General features: G+C 37.4%; 1 protein-coding gene across 7 annotated transcripts in view; it reads left to right on the top strand.

Annotated features, from left to right (window-relative positions):
• OXR1 (oxidation resistance 1) overlaps nucleotides 1–14,477 on the top strand; it is an 88,898-nt gene that overhangs the window by 56,300 nt on the left and 18,121 nt on the right. The window contains exon 1 of one of the 7 annotated variants that reach the window (XM_082046344.1): nucleotides 6,813–6,947. The exons of 5 other annotated variants lie outside the window; for them this stretch is intronic. In XM_082046344.1, coding sequence (XP_081902470.1) covers nucleotides 6,885–6,947 — 63 coding nt within the window. In that variant the 5' untranslated portion in view covers nucleotides 6,813–6,884. Of the gene's footprint in view, nucleotides 1–6,812; nucleotides 6,948–14,477 lie in introns of those variants that run through there. One more of the 7 variants, XM_082046343.1, reaches the window with a different exon arrangement.

Genomic DNA, 14,477 nt, shown 5'->3' with positions numbered 1-14,477 from the left:
AGATTTTTTCAGTTTTAATAATGCTACATACAAAGGAAATTGCTGGGCTCTAACAACTTTGGAAATTACTGTTTGCATAAGAAACACTAGTGCATAAAGGAGAAATGAAATTATTTGTGCTTTCCTGTGTGAGTTTTATGTAACATTTTTGTACCTTCTATTTGTATCTAACTAAAGGACTAGTTGGTCTCTTGGGGCCGGAAGGGAGAGAAGGAAAATAAATTACCGAGATCACAATACCTTAATTTGCTTATTTAATATTTCATCTGTTGGTCTGAGAAGCTAATTCTCGAAGTTAATGATATTCATTGAAGAATATCAACTTGATCTGTTCTGTTTGTAGTTAACTTTTCTGATAGGGAGTGGGAAAACAATATCGATGTGAGTTACCACACCTGTTACGTGTTTTTGTCACCACACAATATTGGAAATACAGGATTTATGCTGGTGGATCAGGTCTCAGGTCATCAGACAAAGTACTGATGCAAAAAAATATAATTAGTATGGCCACAGCTAAATATTTCAGGGGCATTAAAGACATTTCATCTTGGGTACTTCTGAAGAAATCAGTTAAGGAAATAAGTTCCTATTTCAACCTGTTATGGAGACAGAAGAATTGCTCTGTGCTATAATAATTCTTAATCATTTAAAGTGCTGATTTTTCCTTCCCCCCTACCTCCCCTTGTTATTTGATCTTATTTATTGCTCTTATTCAGTATTGAGTCATACTTCAGTTCCACATGAAACTAAATACTCATCCACAAGATATTTGAAAACAGGAAATCTCTTGTCTTGGGACCTGCAAGCTGGTCTAAAGTAGTTTGAAGCTAACCTGTTTTATTGTTCCATTATCATTTCAATTATTTGGAAAATACAGAAAATCAGTTTGATTGAAAGCTGTCTAGAAGTTAACTTTCAAAATGAGCCGTGAGTTGGTAGATATTTGCAAACAATTTTTCCCAGATTCACTGGATCATGTGCTGAACTTGGGTTTCATAATCATTACCTTTGGTTTTGCGTATAAAATTTCTGTAGATACTATGGATACAACACTTCTGGAAAGCAGTACTCTGTAGTAACCCACTTGTCAAAATGAATTTTAGTTGGAACTTTAGACATGGTTCAAAACTGTTTACAAGATCAAGCCATTAGTTGCAAATGACATTTTGTTTTCCTGAAATGGTATTTGAGTTAGACACTAAACATTTTAACATTAGAAAAAAATTACTTCTGGAGTGTCTAGAAATTCTGTTTGTAAAAACATGAGGAGCAAAACAGTGATGATGTCTCCTGGTCCAGGTAACAACTGAAGAAGGATTTTCAAGATTGGTGTACTGGACATAGGTGCTCAAGTTCTTTATTAGATCTGGACTGTAGTTTCTGTATTAAACCAGGGATTTCAGTTTCAGTATTAAGTTTTTGTATTCTTAATAGTGTTTTTTCTATATGTTTCCTTCCATTCTCTGCACCTCGGTGCTCGGATGCTGGTGAAACAGCTGCTTGTTGTCGTACGCAGTGGTATGAGCATAATGCTGTACAACAAGCTGGATGATACCGCATCAGCAGAGAGAGGGGAAGCCTGGGAGTTGCAGGTTTCTTGAATGAAACACGGCACACAATGTGTAGAGATGCATCACATTAACAGTCCCCAAATGAGAATATTTTTCTGATATGTTTATTGAAAGGTGATCTCTTTATGTTAGTATATTGGATATGCAAGCTAGATCATTGTTTGGTTTTTACGTCATGTGTTGTTTTTTAAGAAATGGGATGTGTCACTGTGCATGTGTTGCTGTATATTACCAGGCACGCTTAGTAGACTTTGCTCTTGTACTGAAGGGTGAGAATCTCTTGAATTTCAGCAGTCATGTGCAATAGTTAAAAATGTTTCTGTTAAATTAATTTTTGTGATTGAAGGAACAGCCTCTGGTGCCCATTAACACAAGACAATGCCCTTTGTAGATACTGGTAACTTCCATTCTTGCTTTTGCAATTAGCTTGTGCAAATATTGTGCACTGGCTCAACTTCATGCATGGAGTATTTCTTGCTCTGCTCTATTTATTTTCTCTACTTAATCTATTTCAAATGTATTCATAACTTTTAAGTGAAAATTCTGATGTTTTCACTACTTGAAACTGTCCTGTAGTTGAAATAATGAATGTGGAATTGTAATTGATGGTTATTTCATGTTATCTAGTAGAGAGAACTGGGGCAGTCCCTCTGCTAGGAGTCGAAGCAGAATCATCCAACTAAAAAGCTTATGCTTTTGAGACTCTTAATGGCTTTCAGGGTACCTTGGAAAATCCCGAGGAAAATTTTGTGGATGGAAAAATGCTGTGCTCTTCTCCCCCCCGCCCCCTTCCCCTAAGCTGTTGAAAGGAAACAAAGGATGACTTCTGAAATTAGACTTCCTTTCTTACGGAAACATTGTCAGCCAAGTAAGAAGCTGTGCCAGTCCATGTTGTAGTGGCTGCCACAGGAGCTGCCTTTGTACTGTTCAGTGCTTTTCTTGTAGTGGGAAAGAGGGAAGGGATCAAACCTCAGTTAACTGTAATCCCATGTTAGCTTCACCTGCAACAATTTTTACAATGATCCAATTATTCTAGAAGACTGAGTGGTATACCTTATATCATCAAAATAAGAAACTGCCTTTCACCTAGTGGAATTTCTTGCAAAGATGACAATTCAGGTGGCCTGAGCATCTAAATTAGGTGTCTTCCTAATGTTGAAGTTCTTGGCAACTTATATCCTAAAACTAAAATATAAGGAGTAAACATAAGGAATGTACAACTCTTACCAGAGCTTGTAAAATGCTGTTCTAAATTTAAAAATATGAGACAATACCAGAGTTTATAATTCTAGAGTTATTTTCTGTCATACTGTACTAATGTGTATTGAAACTCTACTATTTTAAACACTACTTGAGGCAACTTTCAGAGGTTTTTTTGACTCCTTGGTGATGGGATTTTATTGCAATCTGTGAGGCATGCCTCTTAGATGTAATTAAACAGCAATCTCATCTCTTTAAAAATACATCCTAACAAGTAAATAGGCTATTGAAGATGAAACTAATGTCATTGCTTATTGATTTGTTTGTTCCCAGGCAAACCAGTACGACAGCATAAAAAGCTTCCTTCTCGTCAGTCAAAAATGCAAATGACTTAAGAATTGCACTGAGGCACTCCAAGTTATACAATCTGGTTCCTGTGATTTATGTGTTTTTCTCAATTTCTCAGGGCTGCTTCTGGAATTAGAGTTATTAAATTCTGGGAACAATCATTTTATACATATGCCTCATACATTCTTCTCAGGAGGTTCTTGGGGACACTTATTTTCAGTGGACAGCTTTTGTGGGTTTTTTTGATCACAAAACCTGGTCATTAACACAGCTGCTTCATATGGAATCAACAGCGAGATCTAAATAAACTGAGTGAGAAGGAAGGAGCAGGGGAAATAAATTACTTTTTACTAATATAATATTGATCAAACAACATATTAAATATAGGGATTGTGGAATTCAACATCACAACTTTTCTGTTGCTGTGGAATCAGGACATTGTGTTAGCTACCAGGTGAAACAGAATAATGCCATTTAATCAAACTGCAAACATGTTCTTTCACACCCAGCATCCAGTCTTTGCTACACCAGTTGACAGAGAACTATCAAACTTGCTGTCCTGTTTCCAGGTTATGAGATTTTGTCAGCTGAGAACTTAAATCTGGTATGGCAAATTGATTTGGAGTCAAAATAAGACATAAATAAGTTGTACCTGTATTTGTTGTCATTCTTTTTTTCTGCTTTTTAATATTTTATTTTTTTATTTTTAATATCTTTTAAGACAGATCAGTTAATTAGGAAAAAAAAATTGTGAATAACAGTTGTTGAAAGGACTATGTGCTTCTGCCTTGAACATTGATTGTGTGGCGATGTTTAGCCTGGTTACAAACTAACAATGATGATAACAAGATGACAATTCAGTGTAATTAGATATGTTTTGTTTTGCTCTGTTGTCTAGGTAGCAAATAGGTGGATGCTTTCAAGTGTGTGGTGCTGTTCTGCACGGATGCCGTGTCTGAGCCGATGACTCCTCTCTAGAATCTTTTTAATTAAGAACTTTCATGGCAAGGCATATATTAATTAGCAACAAGATATGAGGTTCTGATTCAAATTAACAAATTGCTAATATAACCCACAAATGCACAAAAGAGTAAAAGAGCAGTTTATTTTTTTGTCTTTAATTAGGGGATGCTCCTGGGGTCAAGCTTCTTGTGTGGGCTGCTTTCTCTGCTTGACAGAAATGGACCTTACACCAGTTTTGCAAAAACACTGTTTGGGGTGGGAGGGGGAGGTTTGCCACTTTTAGGACCGCACTGTTTGATGATGCTGTGTAGGCTCTCCTAACCAAGAAGTTTATTTCTCTCTTTAAAATCCTTATGAGGAGCTGTGGGAGGAGCCAGTTTATATAGAGAGAAGGTAGAAACATCCAAGTTGTAAATGTGTCGTGACTCAGGTTCTTTTCTTCCTCTCCCACTTTTGGAGAAACAGTGTGGTTGCTCGTGTTAGGAAGGAATTTGTTTTTTGTTTTTTTTTTTTTCTGTGGGGGGGAAATGGAGGAAAGAAGAAAAGGCTGCTAAAGTAGGCTGTGGGGGAGTTACTTGTGTGGCTATGTTTTGCTTTTCGGCTTAGAAGTTGCATGTCCAGAGATGGTTTGAAATAGTTGTAGGAAACAATTCTTTTGCAAATATAATAGGCCCAGGCAGGATCTCTTGGCAAAGCATATTTTAATAACGATTTTGCAAGACTGGGTGTTCTACCTAAAGGCAGGCACACCTAATAGGGCAAGAAGCTTCTGCTTATATCTGCCCAAAATCCCAGCCGCAGTTTCACTCCCCTGTTCCCCATTGGTTGGGTATTGCAGGGTTTACAGATGCACACAATACTCTTCCCCTTATCAGTCTATTTAAGATATGGATTCCTGGTACTTTGGCTACACTTCCCCCTAAATTAACTTATCTATACAGGTGTCAGTACATATTCCGGGAAGAGACTGTGTATTACATTAAGAATTCATAGTCTGATGTCTCTCAGTCCTTCCCCTCTAAATGAGTTCGTAAATACAGGTATCAGTATGTATACAGGTGTCAGTCTGTATTCGGGGAATAAACTGTGTATTACATTAAGAATTCATAGTCCAATGTCTCTTGGTCCTTCCCCCGCTGGGGTCAGGTGCCAGGTCCTCAGTTATGTAAAAACAGCAGTTCTTCGTTAAATGTTCCTTACATAGGTTTTTTGCATACTCTCCATTCCTTTTAAAATGTGCCAGACTTGGGGAGGTGGGTGGAGGGAAGGTTATAGCTTGGTTTTTGGTGTGGTTTTAGGTTTTGTGTGTGTGTGGTGGTGGTGGTGTTTTGGATGGGTTTTTTTGTGGTTTATTTGGGTTTTTTGTTGTTATATTGGTTGTAATTGTCTCATTTTAAACAGTTTTAAGGCTGTCTATTTTTTTGGTCTTGTTTTACTTCAGTATTAGCTTGCTTATAAAAAAATCAAATAAATGGGCATACAGTTTATTGTTTGTATCTTACACCATTTGACTATCTAGTGTACTGTTGCATATTTGAGTTTCCTAAATCCCAGCTTTCAATGTACTAACGATAAAAATGTTCTTACTTGGCACCTAGGTAGTTTTTATACTATAAGTTGGAACAAACATATTTTTGTAGTTACCAGCTCCAGAGAAAGCTTTTACTGAAAAGAGAAACATTTTATCCATCTGAATTACTTTGAGTTAGATACTAGTGCAAGGTAGGGCGTTCCAGTGCACAGTCTGCAGCAGAGTTAAATACAAGTTCTGGGGCTGGTTTTCGTGGCTTTTAGGTCACACTGCAGCATGTTGGAATGTTGTTGTGCTGCTGCGCAGCCCCACTTAGCACTTGGACCCAGCGCTCCAGCACTGGGGTTTTTGGAGGAAGGGCAGTGCGGGGGGAGCCTGCAAGTGCTACTACAGGGAAATTCTCAAGGGGTTACTGTGCCTGTTACTGTTGTACACGGCTGTTAAAATAAACATCCTTCCTTAAGAGAAAATAAAAAAGTAATCATGATTCCAAAAATACTTCATTGCTGGGACTAGTATTTAACCCATACAGCAACTTTAGCTTGTAGACAAAAGGATTAATTTTCTTCTTTGAGCGAACAAAACTGAAGATGCTACAATGTTAACAGTTACTGAATGCTTTAAAACATTTTTAAAAAACAAAACGCACACACACACAAAAGCACCCCACAACCAAACAAGCAACACACAACCTTCTAAACTTTACTGACCACTTTTTTTTTTAACCACTTCTGGACTGTAAAAGTAATTGACAGGGTTTGTATACACACTTGTCATTATAAGACAAACTATTTCAATATTGAGTACGTATTTGTTACTGTTAGAACTTGTTTATAAACAATTCTAGTGTAAAAGAATATAAAGAATATTGCAAACATTCCTTGGTCTTGTGGGTTTTGGTTTTGGGTTTTGTGTTTTCTTTTGTGTGGGTTTTTTTTTTTTTCTAATTTGTTGTGTAAGAAAAATTAAGTTCTGTGTCTTTAAATATTTTAGCCTTTTCAACAATCTAGTGCTCTGCAACCGCACTTGAATACAGGAAACGTTTCTCCTCCTGTACCGTCATCATTTGCGATACATCCCCCTCCTGTACACGCGTTCATTTGTTCCCGGCCGTGTCAGTCAAATGTCTGCATCCAGCAAACTATCCTGTCACTGTCGTGGGGCTCTGCCTGTCCCTGGAACTGACAGCAGGTACAGAGAATGCTTTCAGACAGCCTTGAGTGATATTTTTTGTTTTCTTTTTATAGTCTCATTTTATTTTTAGAAGGGAAATGTCTCGTCTCTATGGGAAGAAGGGAAGAAAGCACCAGCCAGTTAATCATAAATACGCTCTGGTAATTGTCAGTGTAGCATATTCATTTCTGTTATTGCATTCGTGTGATGTTACGGTGCAGAGGCGGTTTCTGGAAGTTTAAATTTTGGATGTGTAAACAGGATGCGAAATTGCAAATTTTCCTTACTTCTGGGTGCATAACCTAATGGCTGAAATGCCAGTGGCGTTAGATAACAAACTACTTTGAGCATTAGGAGGTTCAGCAGTTTTAGGGTGGGTGTTATTTTTTTGCTTTGGAACAATGCATTTTTTCAACAAGATGTGATTTATAGCTAAATGCCATATACAGTAGCTTGCACTGGCATTTAATTAGAAAAATGTAAATCTCCTAAGCTACCATTATGCCTTCTCAGAAGTCTTTAAACTATACGAAGGTCTGATATTACTTCTAAATTGTTGGACATGAGTATGCTGTATTCCCACTCTCACATTTATAACGAAGAGGGGACAAATACCACTGTTTTTAGTTTATTATATATATGAAGGTAACTGTAGTGGGGTTTTTTTTCAGTGTTTTCCCCAAAAATACCTAAATTTGTAGTAGTATATAAGGAAATGGTTCTCACTGAGACTTGCAGAACGGTAACATCTTGTGGATAGGGAGGAAGTGATCTTGACAATGTTGGTTGTTCTGCTTTTACCAGCTGGTAGATTTGGAAGATGTTTTTCATTCAGACTCTGCCTGTGACAGGCTTTTTACTGCCTTTTTAAGAGTTACAGGTCTCTGGGTTTTGGTGCATATTCTTTTGGAGGTGCTATTGACTCTGGTTTTTGTTCTGATCTTTATTTGTAGCCAGGTTACTTGCAGGATATCGAAGTGTTATATGGCAACAACTGTTTTTGTAAATGTGTGTTTATAACTAAAAATGTTTTTGAAATAATAGGCTCTTAATTTTTCTCTCTGGCAATGAATTGTGGAATGGAGATGTAATTCCTAAATTAACTCAACTGTAATTTGAGCATACCCTGTAGCAGTGTAAAAGGTATCTGAGGTTTACCAAGAATTGTTTTATATATATATATATATATTTATATATATATATATTTATATATATATATATATATATATATATATATAAAAAAAAAAACAATTCTTGGTATATATATATATATATGTATCTTGCCCAGTTAATTTAGAAAGTACTCTTATCTCTTGTTATAACTATTTCCCTTAGGACCAACACTTTATTTTAGCCAGTCCAACTATGCTGCTGAAAGCAATAGTCATCAACTCATAAGGAGAATTTCAACTGAAGAAAAGTGTATGAGGACTTTCTTTTATGTGAGACAAGTAGAGAACAGGGCTTTTTTAATGAATAAAACAAATCAGAAAAAGGGGTGTGTAAGTATCTACAGATGGGAATAATTTTAACTTGTTTCTATGTTGACAAGACATGTTCTGTTCTTGAAGGTTTTTTTCCTTCATTGAATGACCATAAAGTTGATGTGCAAGTGTAACCATACAGAAAAGAGGAAAGTGCTGTTGGAACCATTACTTTTGTGTTGTGCAAGACAAAGTGGGAATCATATCAAAGAGACTGGCAGCATATACGAAGTACAGGTCTTTGACTAAATGTTTCGTTAGTGGTGTTCTGAAATTTGCATGAAAACCCAGCTGACATGAAATTAACATAGTTGCTGGATGATATAATAAAACAAGAATGCTTGCTTGAAGCAACTAAATCACCCTGGATGATTTTGCTTGGAAGGCCTTTGTTATTTTCACAGTGATAAGAGTAAATTTGGGCTGAGCATTATAGTGGTTTGATACTTCGTCAGGGTAACAGATCAAAACTTTGGTGACTTACCAAAGCATTATGCTCCTCTTCAAAAACCCAGTAGTGTTGGCTTCCCACTCTTTTAGTAAATCTGTTTAGTATTTACTCTGTCTCTTTATTGTACTGCAACAAAAGAGATGCCAATAAGTTTCTGGAATGTCAAAAATTCAGGCAACCATTCTTTCTGTCAAAGCACTTTAGACAAAAGACATCAGACAATGGGAGAACAAAAGGTGGATTGCCTTCTTTAGGAATGATTGTCCTGCCCCAGATGCCTATCAAGGCTCAGCAAAGCAGCATAGCCAAAGGGGACAAAACCGATGGAAACTTATCTTTGGCTTTTATGTTCTTAAGATAGTAGGCAAAGGGAATTAAATTGATGTTGATTTTAATAGCTTGAATGATTTGAGACTTGCACAATTTTTGAGGTTCTTGATTTACTGGTAAACTGTAGTTAGTAAGCTCATGGCTGTAGTTATTTGGCTGTTACGCAGATACAATAGGGCCTTACGTGTGAAAGATGAGAGTTTAGTACTTCATCCCTGTCAGAACTGCAAGGTTGCATCAATCCAATAATACAACTACAAAAATTTTTTAAAGTCACTTTTACATACCAGGTTTTGTTTTGAAGTAATAAGGAGTGAACTGATGATCCGAGTTTAAATAAAAATAAAAAAGCAGAGTGTAAACCAGTACTTTCTTACAGTGATCACTAAGCCTAGAACCTTTCCTTGTTGAAAAGATATTTGCTGTACCAACTGTCCTAGATAATTAGGGGGTTCATGCATCATACCTTGACGATATCTTCCATTCAACTATTAGGTGTTACATTGTCTACATTTTTAATTATTGTGAAATATTGGGCCTTGCTACAAATGCAAAGTACAGTAGCAGATGAACACTTGAAAAGGCTGATTGTAAGTTGAAAGAAAACAATTGAGTAGTAGAGGCTTGTATTTTCTCTTTGTTTTTAATGGTCTGTGCAATCTGAAGTTTACCCTTAGTTGATCCTATTTCTGATGAAAAAGAGACAAGTATTTCCATACTGAGCTTTCATTCAGTTACCTACTTCTAAGCATGTGTAGGGCTTTGTCATAGCAGAGAGGATCTCTGCCTGGCGGTGTCAGGACGGAGCTGTGACCTGTTCAGCCTGCCTCCTCCTGGGGTGGCAGCTTGAGCTCAGGCACCAGGTGCTGTGGTTTCGGCAACTGAACCTCAAGTTTCTCTGCTTGATAGTGCTGAAACTTCCTGAAGTTATTTTGTATGGTAAATCAACTGGGCCTAGACAGCTGGGTTTTACTGGTAATGCTGCTACAGATCTTTTATTCTTGTGATGAGTCAAGTTGCCTGACCTGCCTCTTTAAAAAAGTAATTTTCATAACTCCGATTCTTATGTTTTTTGCACAAACATCCTAAACTAGGTTTCATGTTCGCCCATGTTAAATTTAGCTCTCTTGCTGGCATTATAATGTCTCTCAAATTAGTGATTTCTCATCTTGAAAAAAACAGCTTGTTATAAGGGGTTCCAGACTTGGTGTAACACTGTGGTTTTTTTCTCAAGTTGCTTTTTTTTCTCAAGTTCATTTATTAATTCTGGTTATTGCAGATACTGTAAATTATCTGCACTATATGTTAATTGTGGCTTGATACAGTTGCTGTGGGTTTAGAGCACTTTGAGGCAGATACTTGCAGTTCTTCCTGCAAAGCTGCGAGGGCAGCACTGATCACCCGGAGAATGCTGCTGTTGTGTAATGTGCCCAGCTCTTCTGCCCCTGCTCTGGGAGACACCTTGGTGTGCAGAACAGTTCTGAAACAGCCAGTTTTAAAGGTATCAAAAGAGACAAAAATTGCAGTGCCAGCCAGTGCAGGGGCTGCTGTGATTCTCCAGTCTCTCTCCTCTGCCCTTGGACCTTCCCTTCCTTGTCACCAGTAGAGTGACAAGGGCCTGAATTGGCTGAAATGCACGAGACATAAAATGGTTATCTTTGCAGCTACACTCATTAAAAATGAATCAAATTAAATTAGTCTTAGGGTGGGTTTTTTTTTTTCAGAATTATACTATATAACTGTTCATCTGATGTCATACACCCCATGAAGTAACGCATTATTGCAATGTAATCAATATGTCCCAAATACTGGTATTTGTGATGAAGACAACTGCTTCTTCAGTACTGCTTTCTCTCAAGCAGTACCTAATGTTTTGGGAAGGAACTAAATTTGTCTGGAAAGTAAAGTTAGTGTTTTCTCTTAAAATATTCATAAAAGCATTTAATTCACAAATGCACATTTTATTTTCATTGGAAGATATTTACAGCCTTTATAAAGGGTTTCATCCTTTCTTCACCCTCCTCATCTACTCATGAATTCAAGTTGGACTGATATTTTTGGAATAGCTTTGTGGATGGCCTGATAAATTTACGTTGTTATTTGTTTTTCTATTATATATCCTGTAACTTTAGAGGTGAAGCTTTGACTCAAGAAATGATGTTCGTGAAGCTTGCAGTTCACCTGATTTTACACAGATGTATTAAGATTGAAAGTAAAATTGTTCAGCTTCCATTCTCTTTCTTAATATTCGTTGTTGTTGTTATTTGGTTGTGTGTTGTGTTTTTTTTTAATTTCATGTTCACAGTTAATCATGAGAGTGTAGATACCATATGTTGAAGAGAACCACTTATACCAGTATGCTTTCTCCGTTCTTATCCTTCAGCAGCACTGTTCAGCTCTGATAAGACACTCCCTTTCTCTAAGGAGAGAGTTTCAGCTACTTGTTAACTCTGAAAAATTAGGTGTTGGCTTGAGGGCAACAATTACACCAGCCTGTTATCAACCATGCACTGGGGGGATGTGTTGGTCACTCTTGGCTTCCTTAAGCTGGCAGCAGAATTGCCTCATTGCTGCAAGCAGTTCTGGTGTTTACAGCTGCATAGAGCAGATTGATGTGACCAGTGGCTGACAGGGCTGATGTGTCACCACCTGTAAACTGCCCTTCATGGACATTTAAAGAATTGTAACTGTGTTTTCATGTGTATTATTGAAGGTCAAATAAGTTCCATATTAGGAATTTCAGTTTCTGTGTTGGGCAATGCATGTGCCAGCATAGAATTGCATACTCTGACATAATTTCAGAAAAACAAGGTTTAGAAACATGAGTTTCTCCAAAAGGAAAATCCTAAACCTCTTGATTGGTTGAATCATCAGCATGCAAACCCACAATTTGACTTACTGCATTAAATATCAAAGCCGTTGTGTGTTCTGCTAAGTGGATAGTTCATATATATGTGGTGCGGAAGGTCAAACTGAAAGGCAGTAAATGCTATAAGAGCTACATGACTCATCCCATGTTTTCTCATCAATGTTACTATTATGAATAGAGCAGCTAGTATTAGATCTCCAAGGTTATATCCCATGTCATTTCAAACTTGATTAGCCCTTGGATTTGTCCTGTGGTAGACTGTTCGAAGTCCCTAAGCAGAATAATTTTTGCCCTGAAGTACACTAAGCCCCTGGCTATACACATTATTTGTTTCAGTCTATTTTAACCAGCTCCCAGGTTAACCATAAGAGGTTTAGCTGCTGTTCTGTCTTCCTGCATTCTTTTTGAAGCAGAAAATAACTACAGAGAGAACAGAGGGTCCTTCAGGAACACTTTCTGATCCTGAAAAAGTAGCTTTGGGTATCAAGGGAACAGGATGCTGATATGGTGTAGTGAAGAGAGTGGAGCAAATAAAGCACGTAACAAGCCAATATAGGTAGGCCTGCACTTGAATCCTGGGCAGAATACTTAGATTGCTACAATTTTGGGTGATTTGGCAATTTCAGTATTGGACTATATTGGGATTTGGAAAGCCTTGTCCTGTACCTGAAGGACTTAAATGCAACAACTTGTCCAGGTTGGATTAGGACCTTGCTCAGTCAAACTTGGAAAGTCTCTAAAGGTAGAGATTCTGCAGCCTCCTTGGGAAGCCTGTTCCAGGCCTTAACCATCAGTAACATCCACCCTTTGAGCCCAGTGGTCCAGCCACTTCTTGTTCTTCACACATTTGATACATAACTGATTTGATTGCAAGGCTACTGTAGGATAGAATCAAAAGCCTCGGTGAAATACAGATAAGTGACATCCACTGCCACCTGCCCCAAAATGAAATAATTTTATTACAAAGAAACATGCTGTACTGAAAACCACACTCCAGTATGCTGAATATCAGGAATAAAAGACCTTGTTTTCCAGTTATTTCTAATACCATGTGAAAAGCTAATGAAGTTCTGTGTTTAAGAATGAAAGTTCAAAGTGGAATGAGGTAGAAGGTAGCTCCTGGAATGATCAGAACAGACAGCTGATGGCGGGGTGAGAAGGGAAGGCACTGGTTTACTTAGCTTGGTGAAATACAATAGGGGATTAATATGACTGCAAGGAAGGAAAGTGAGGAAATGTAGATGGGAGATGAAATGGCATAAGCACTCTGTGGATTAAACCAGGTTGTAAAATAGAATAAACTTGTAACTAATGATACTACTAACATTTCAAAGCAGCACTCTCAAGCCTTACAGGGACAAAATACTAGCTGTTTTCAAGGTACATCTCAATCAATTCCTGAATAAATTTGTAGAAGATGCCAGTAGGCATACAGATACATGACTTCAGGATTCCGTAGTTCATTTAATCACAAAATACATAATCTTGTCCATTGTGAAGCAAAAATAAAGCATGCTGACCCAAACCAGAAGCATTTTATAGAAGGTCAGGTGTAGCTGAACTGTGGAGGTATTGTAATGTACTTATTTAAAGCTTAGTTTGGTGATGAGTGGCTAACCTTGAGACAGTTTGTCTTGTGGATTACTCACAGAATTTAGTATGGACTGTATCCTTAAAATAAACATGGGTTTTGACAGGATGAATTCCTTGCCCTTAATTTTCCTGTTCGACATTCTATGACATGCCATTTATGATGTTTGTCATTGCATAACAATGGTCTGCAACTGTGCAGGATTTTGTTTGCAAAACAGATGTAAAGATGCAATGTGGTGGTGTGCAACAGGTTCAGGCTGCCAAAGAGCTTTTATTGCATACATACTTGGACATTTCTTTCAGGTAAGAAATTTATCAAAATAACCTGTGCACACTCTTCTGAGGATGTTGGCAGCTCCATGGCATATGAAAAGGTGTGTCAGATCTTGGTCCCTGAGCAAAAGTGTCAATAAGCAGATCCAAAGTGCAGGATGTTGATAGTGTGTGTTTGATAGGTTGAAGGCAAGATAGCATTGCTTATAAAATTGTCAACATTCCAGTGTGTAAAATAGCAACTATTATTGGTGTCAGGGATGATGAGGTTTTTGGTTTGTTTTTTCAAGAGTCTTCTTAAGCAACCACATGTTTATGGCATACTTTAAGCTAAGTACTGTTTCTCATGTAATAGGAGCTGAGTTTAAAGAAGCAACAAGGCCAGAGGGTCTGTGGATTATTGCTTTTCAGGATTATTCATAAGGTGCTGAGGCGAGCAATGTAATTTGCAATGAGCTGGTTTTGCAAATAAAAGGCTAAAACTACACTATCGTGCTTGGGTGGAATACTGTTAAAGCTTTGCATATAACTACTGGACACTGAGAATGCACAAACCAATACAATTTCCAACAATTTTCTTGATATTTTTTTTTTTTTTTAAGGGAACAGTAGAAAATGGTGGAAATAAATTGAGGGGGTAGTAATTACTGATTATGGAGTAATAAAACTGGCTGTCACAAATATTCCTTTT

Source organism: Streptopelia decaocto (assembly GCF_964273445.1).
Source record: "Streptopelia decaocto genome assembly, chromosome: 2".
Classification (NCBI taxonomy): Eukaryota; Metazoa; Chordata; class Aves; order Columbiformes; family Columbidae; genus Streptopelia; species Streptopelia decaocto.
This window is presented reverse-complemented; position numbering and strand designations above follow the sequence as displayed.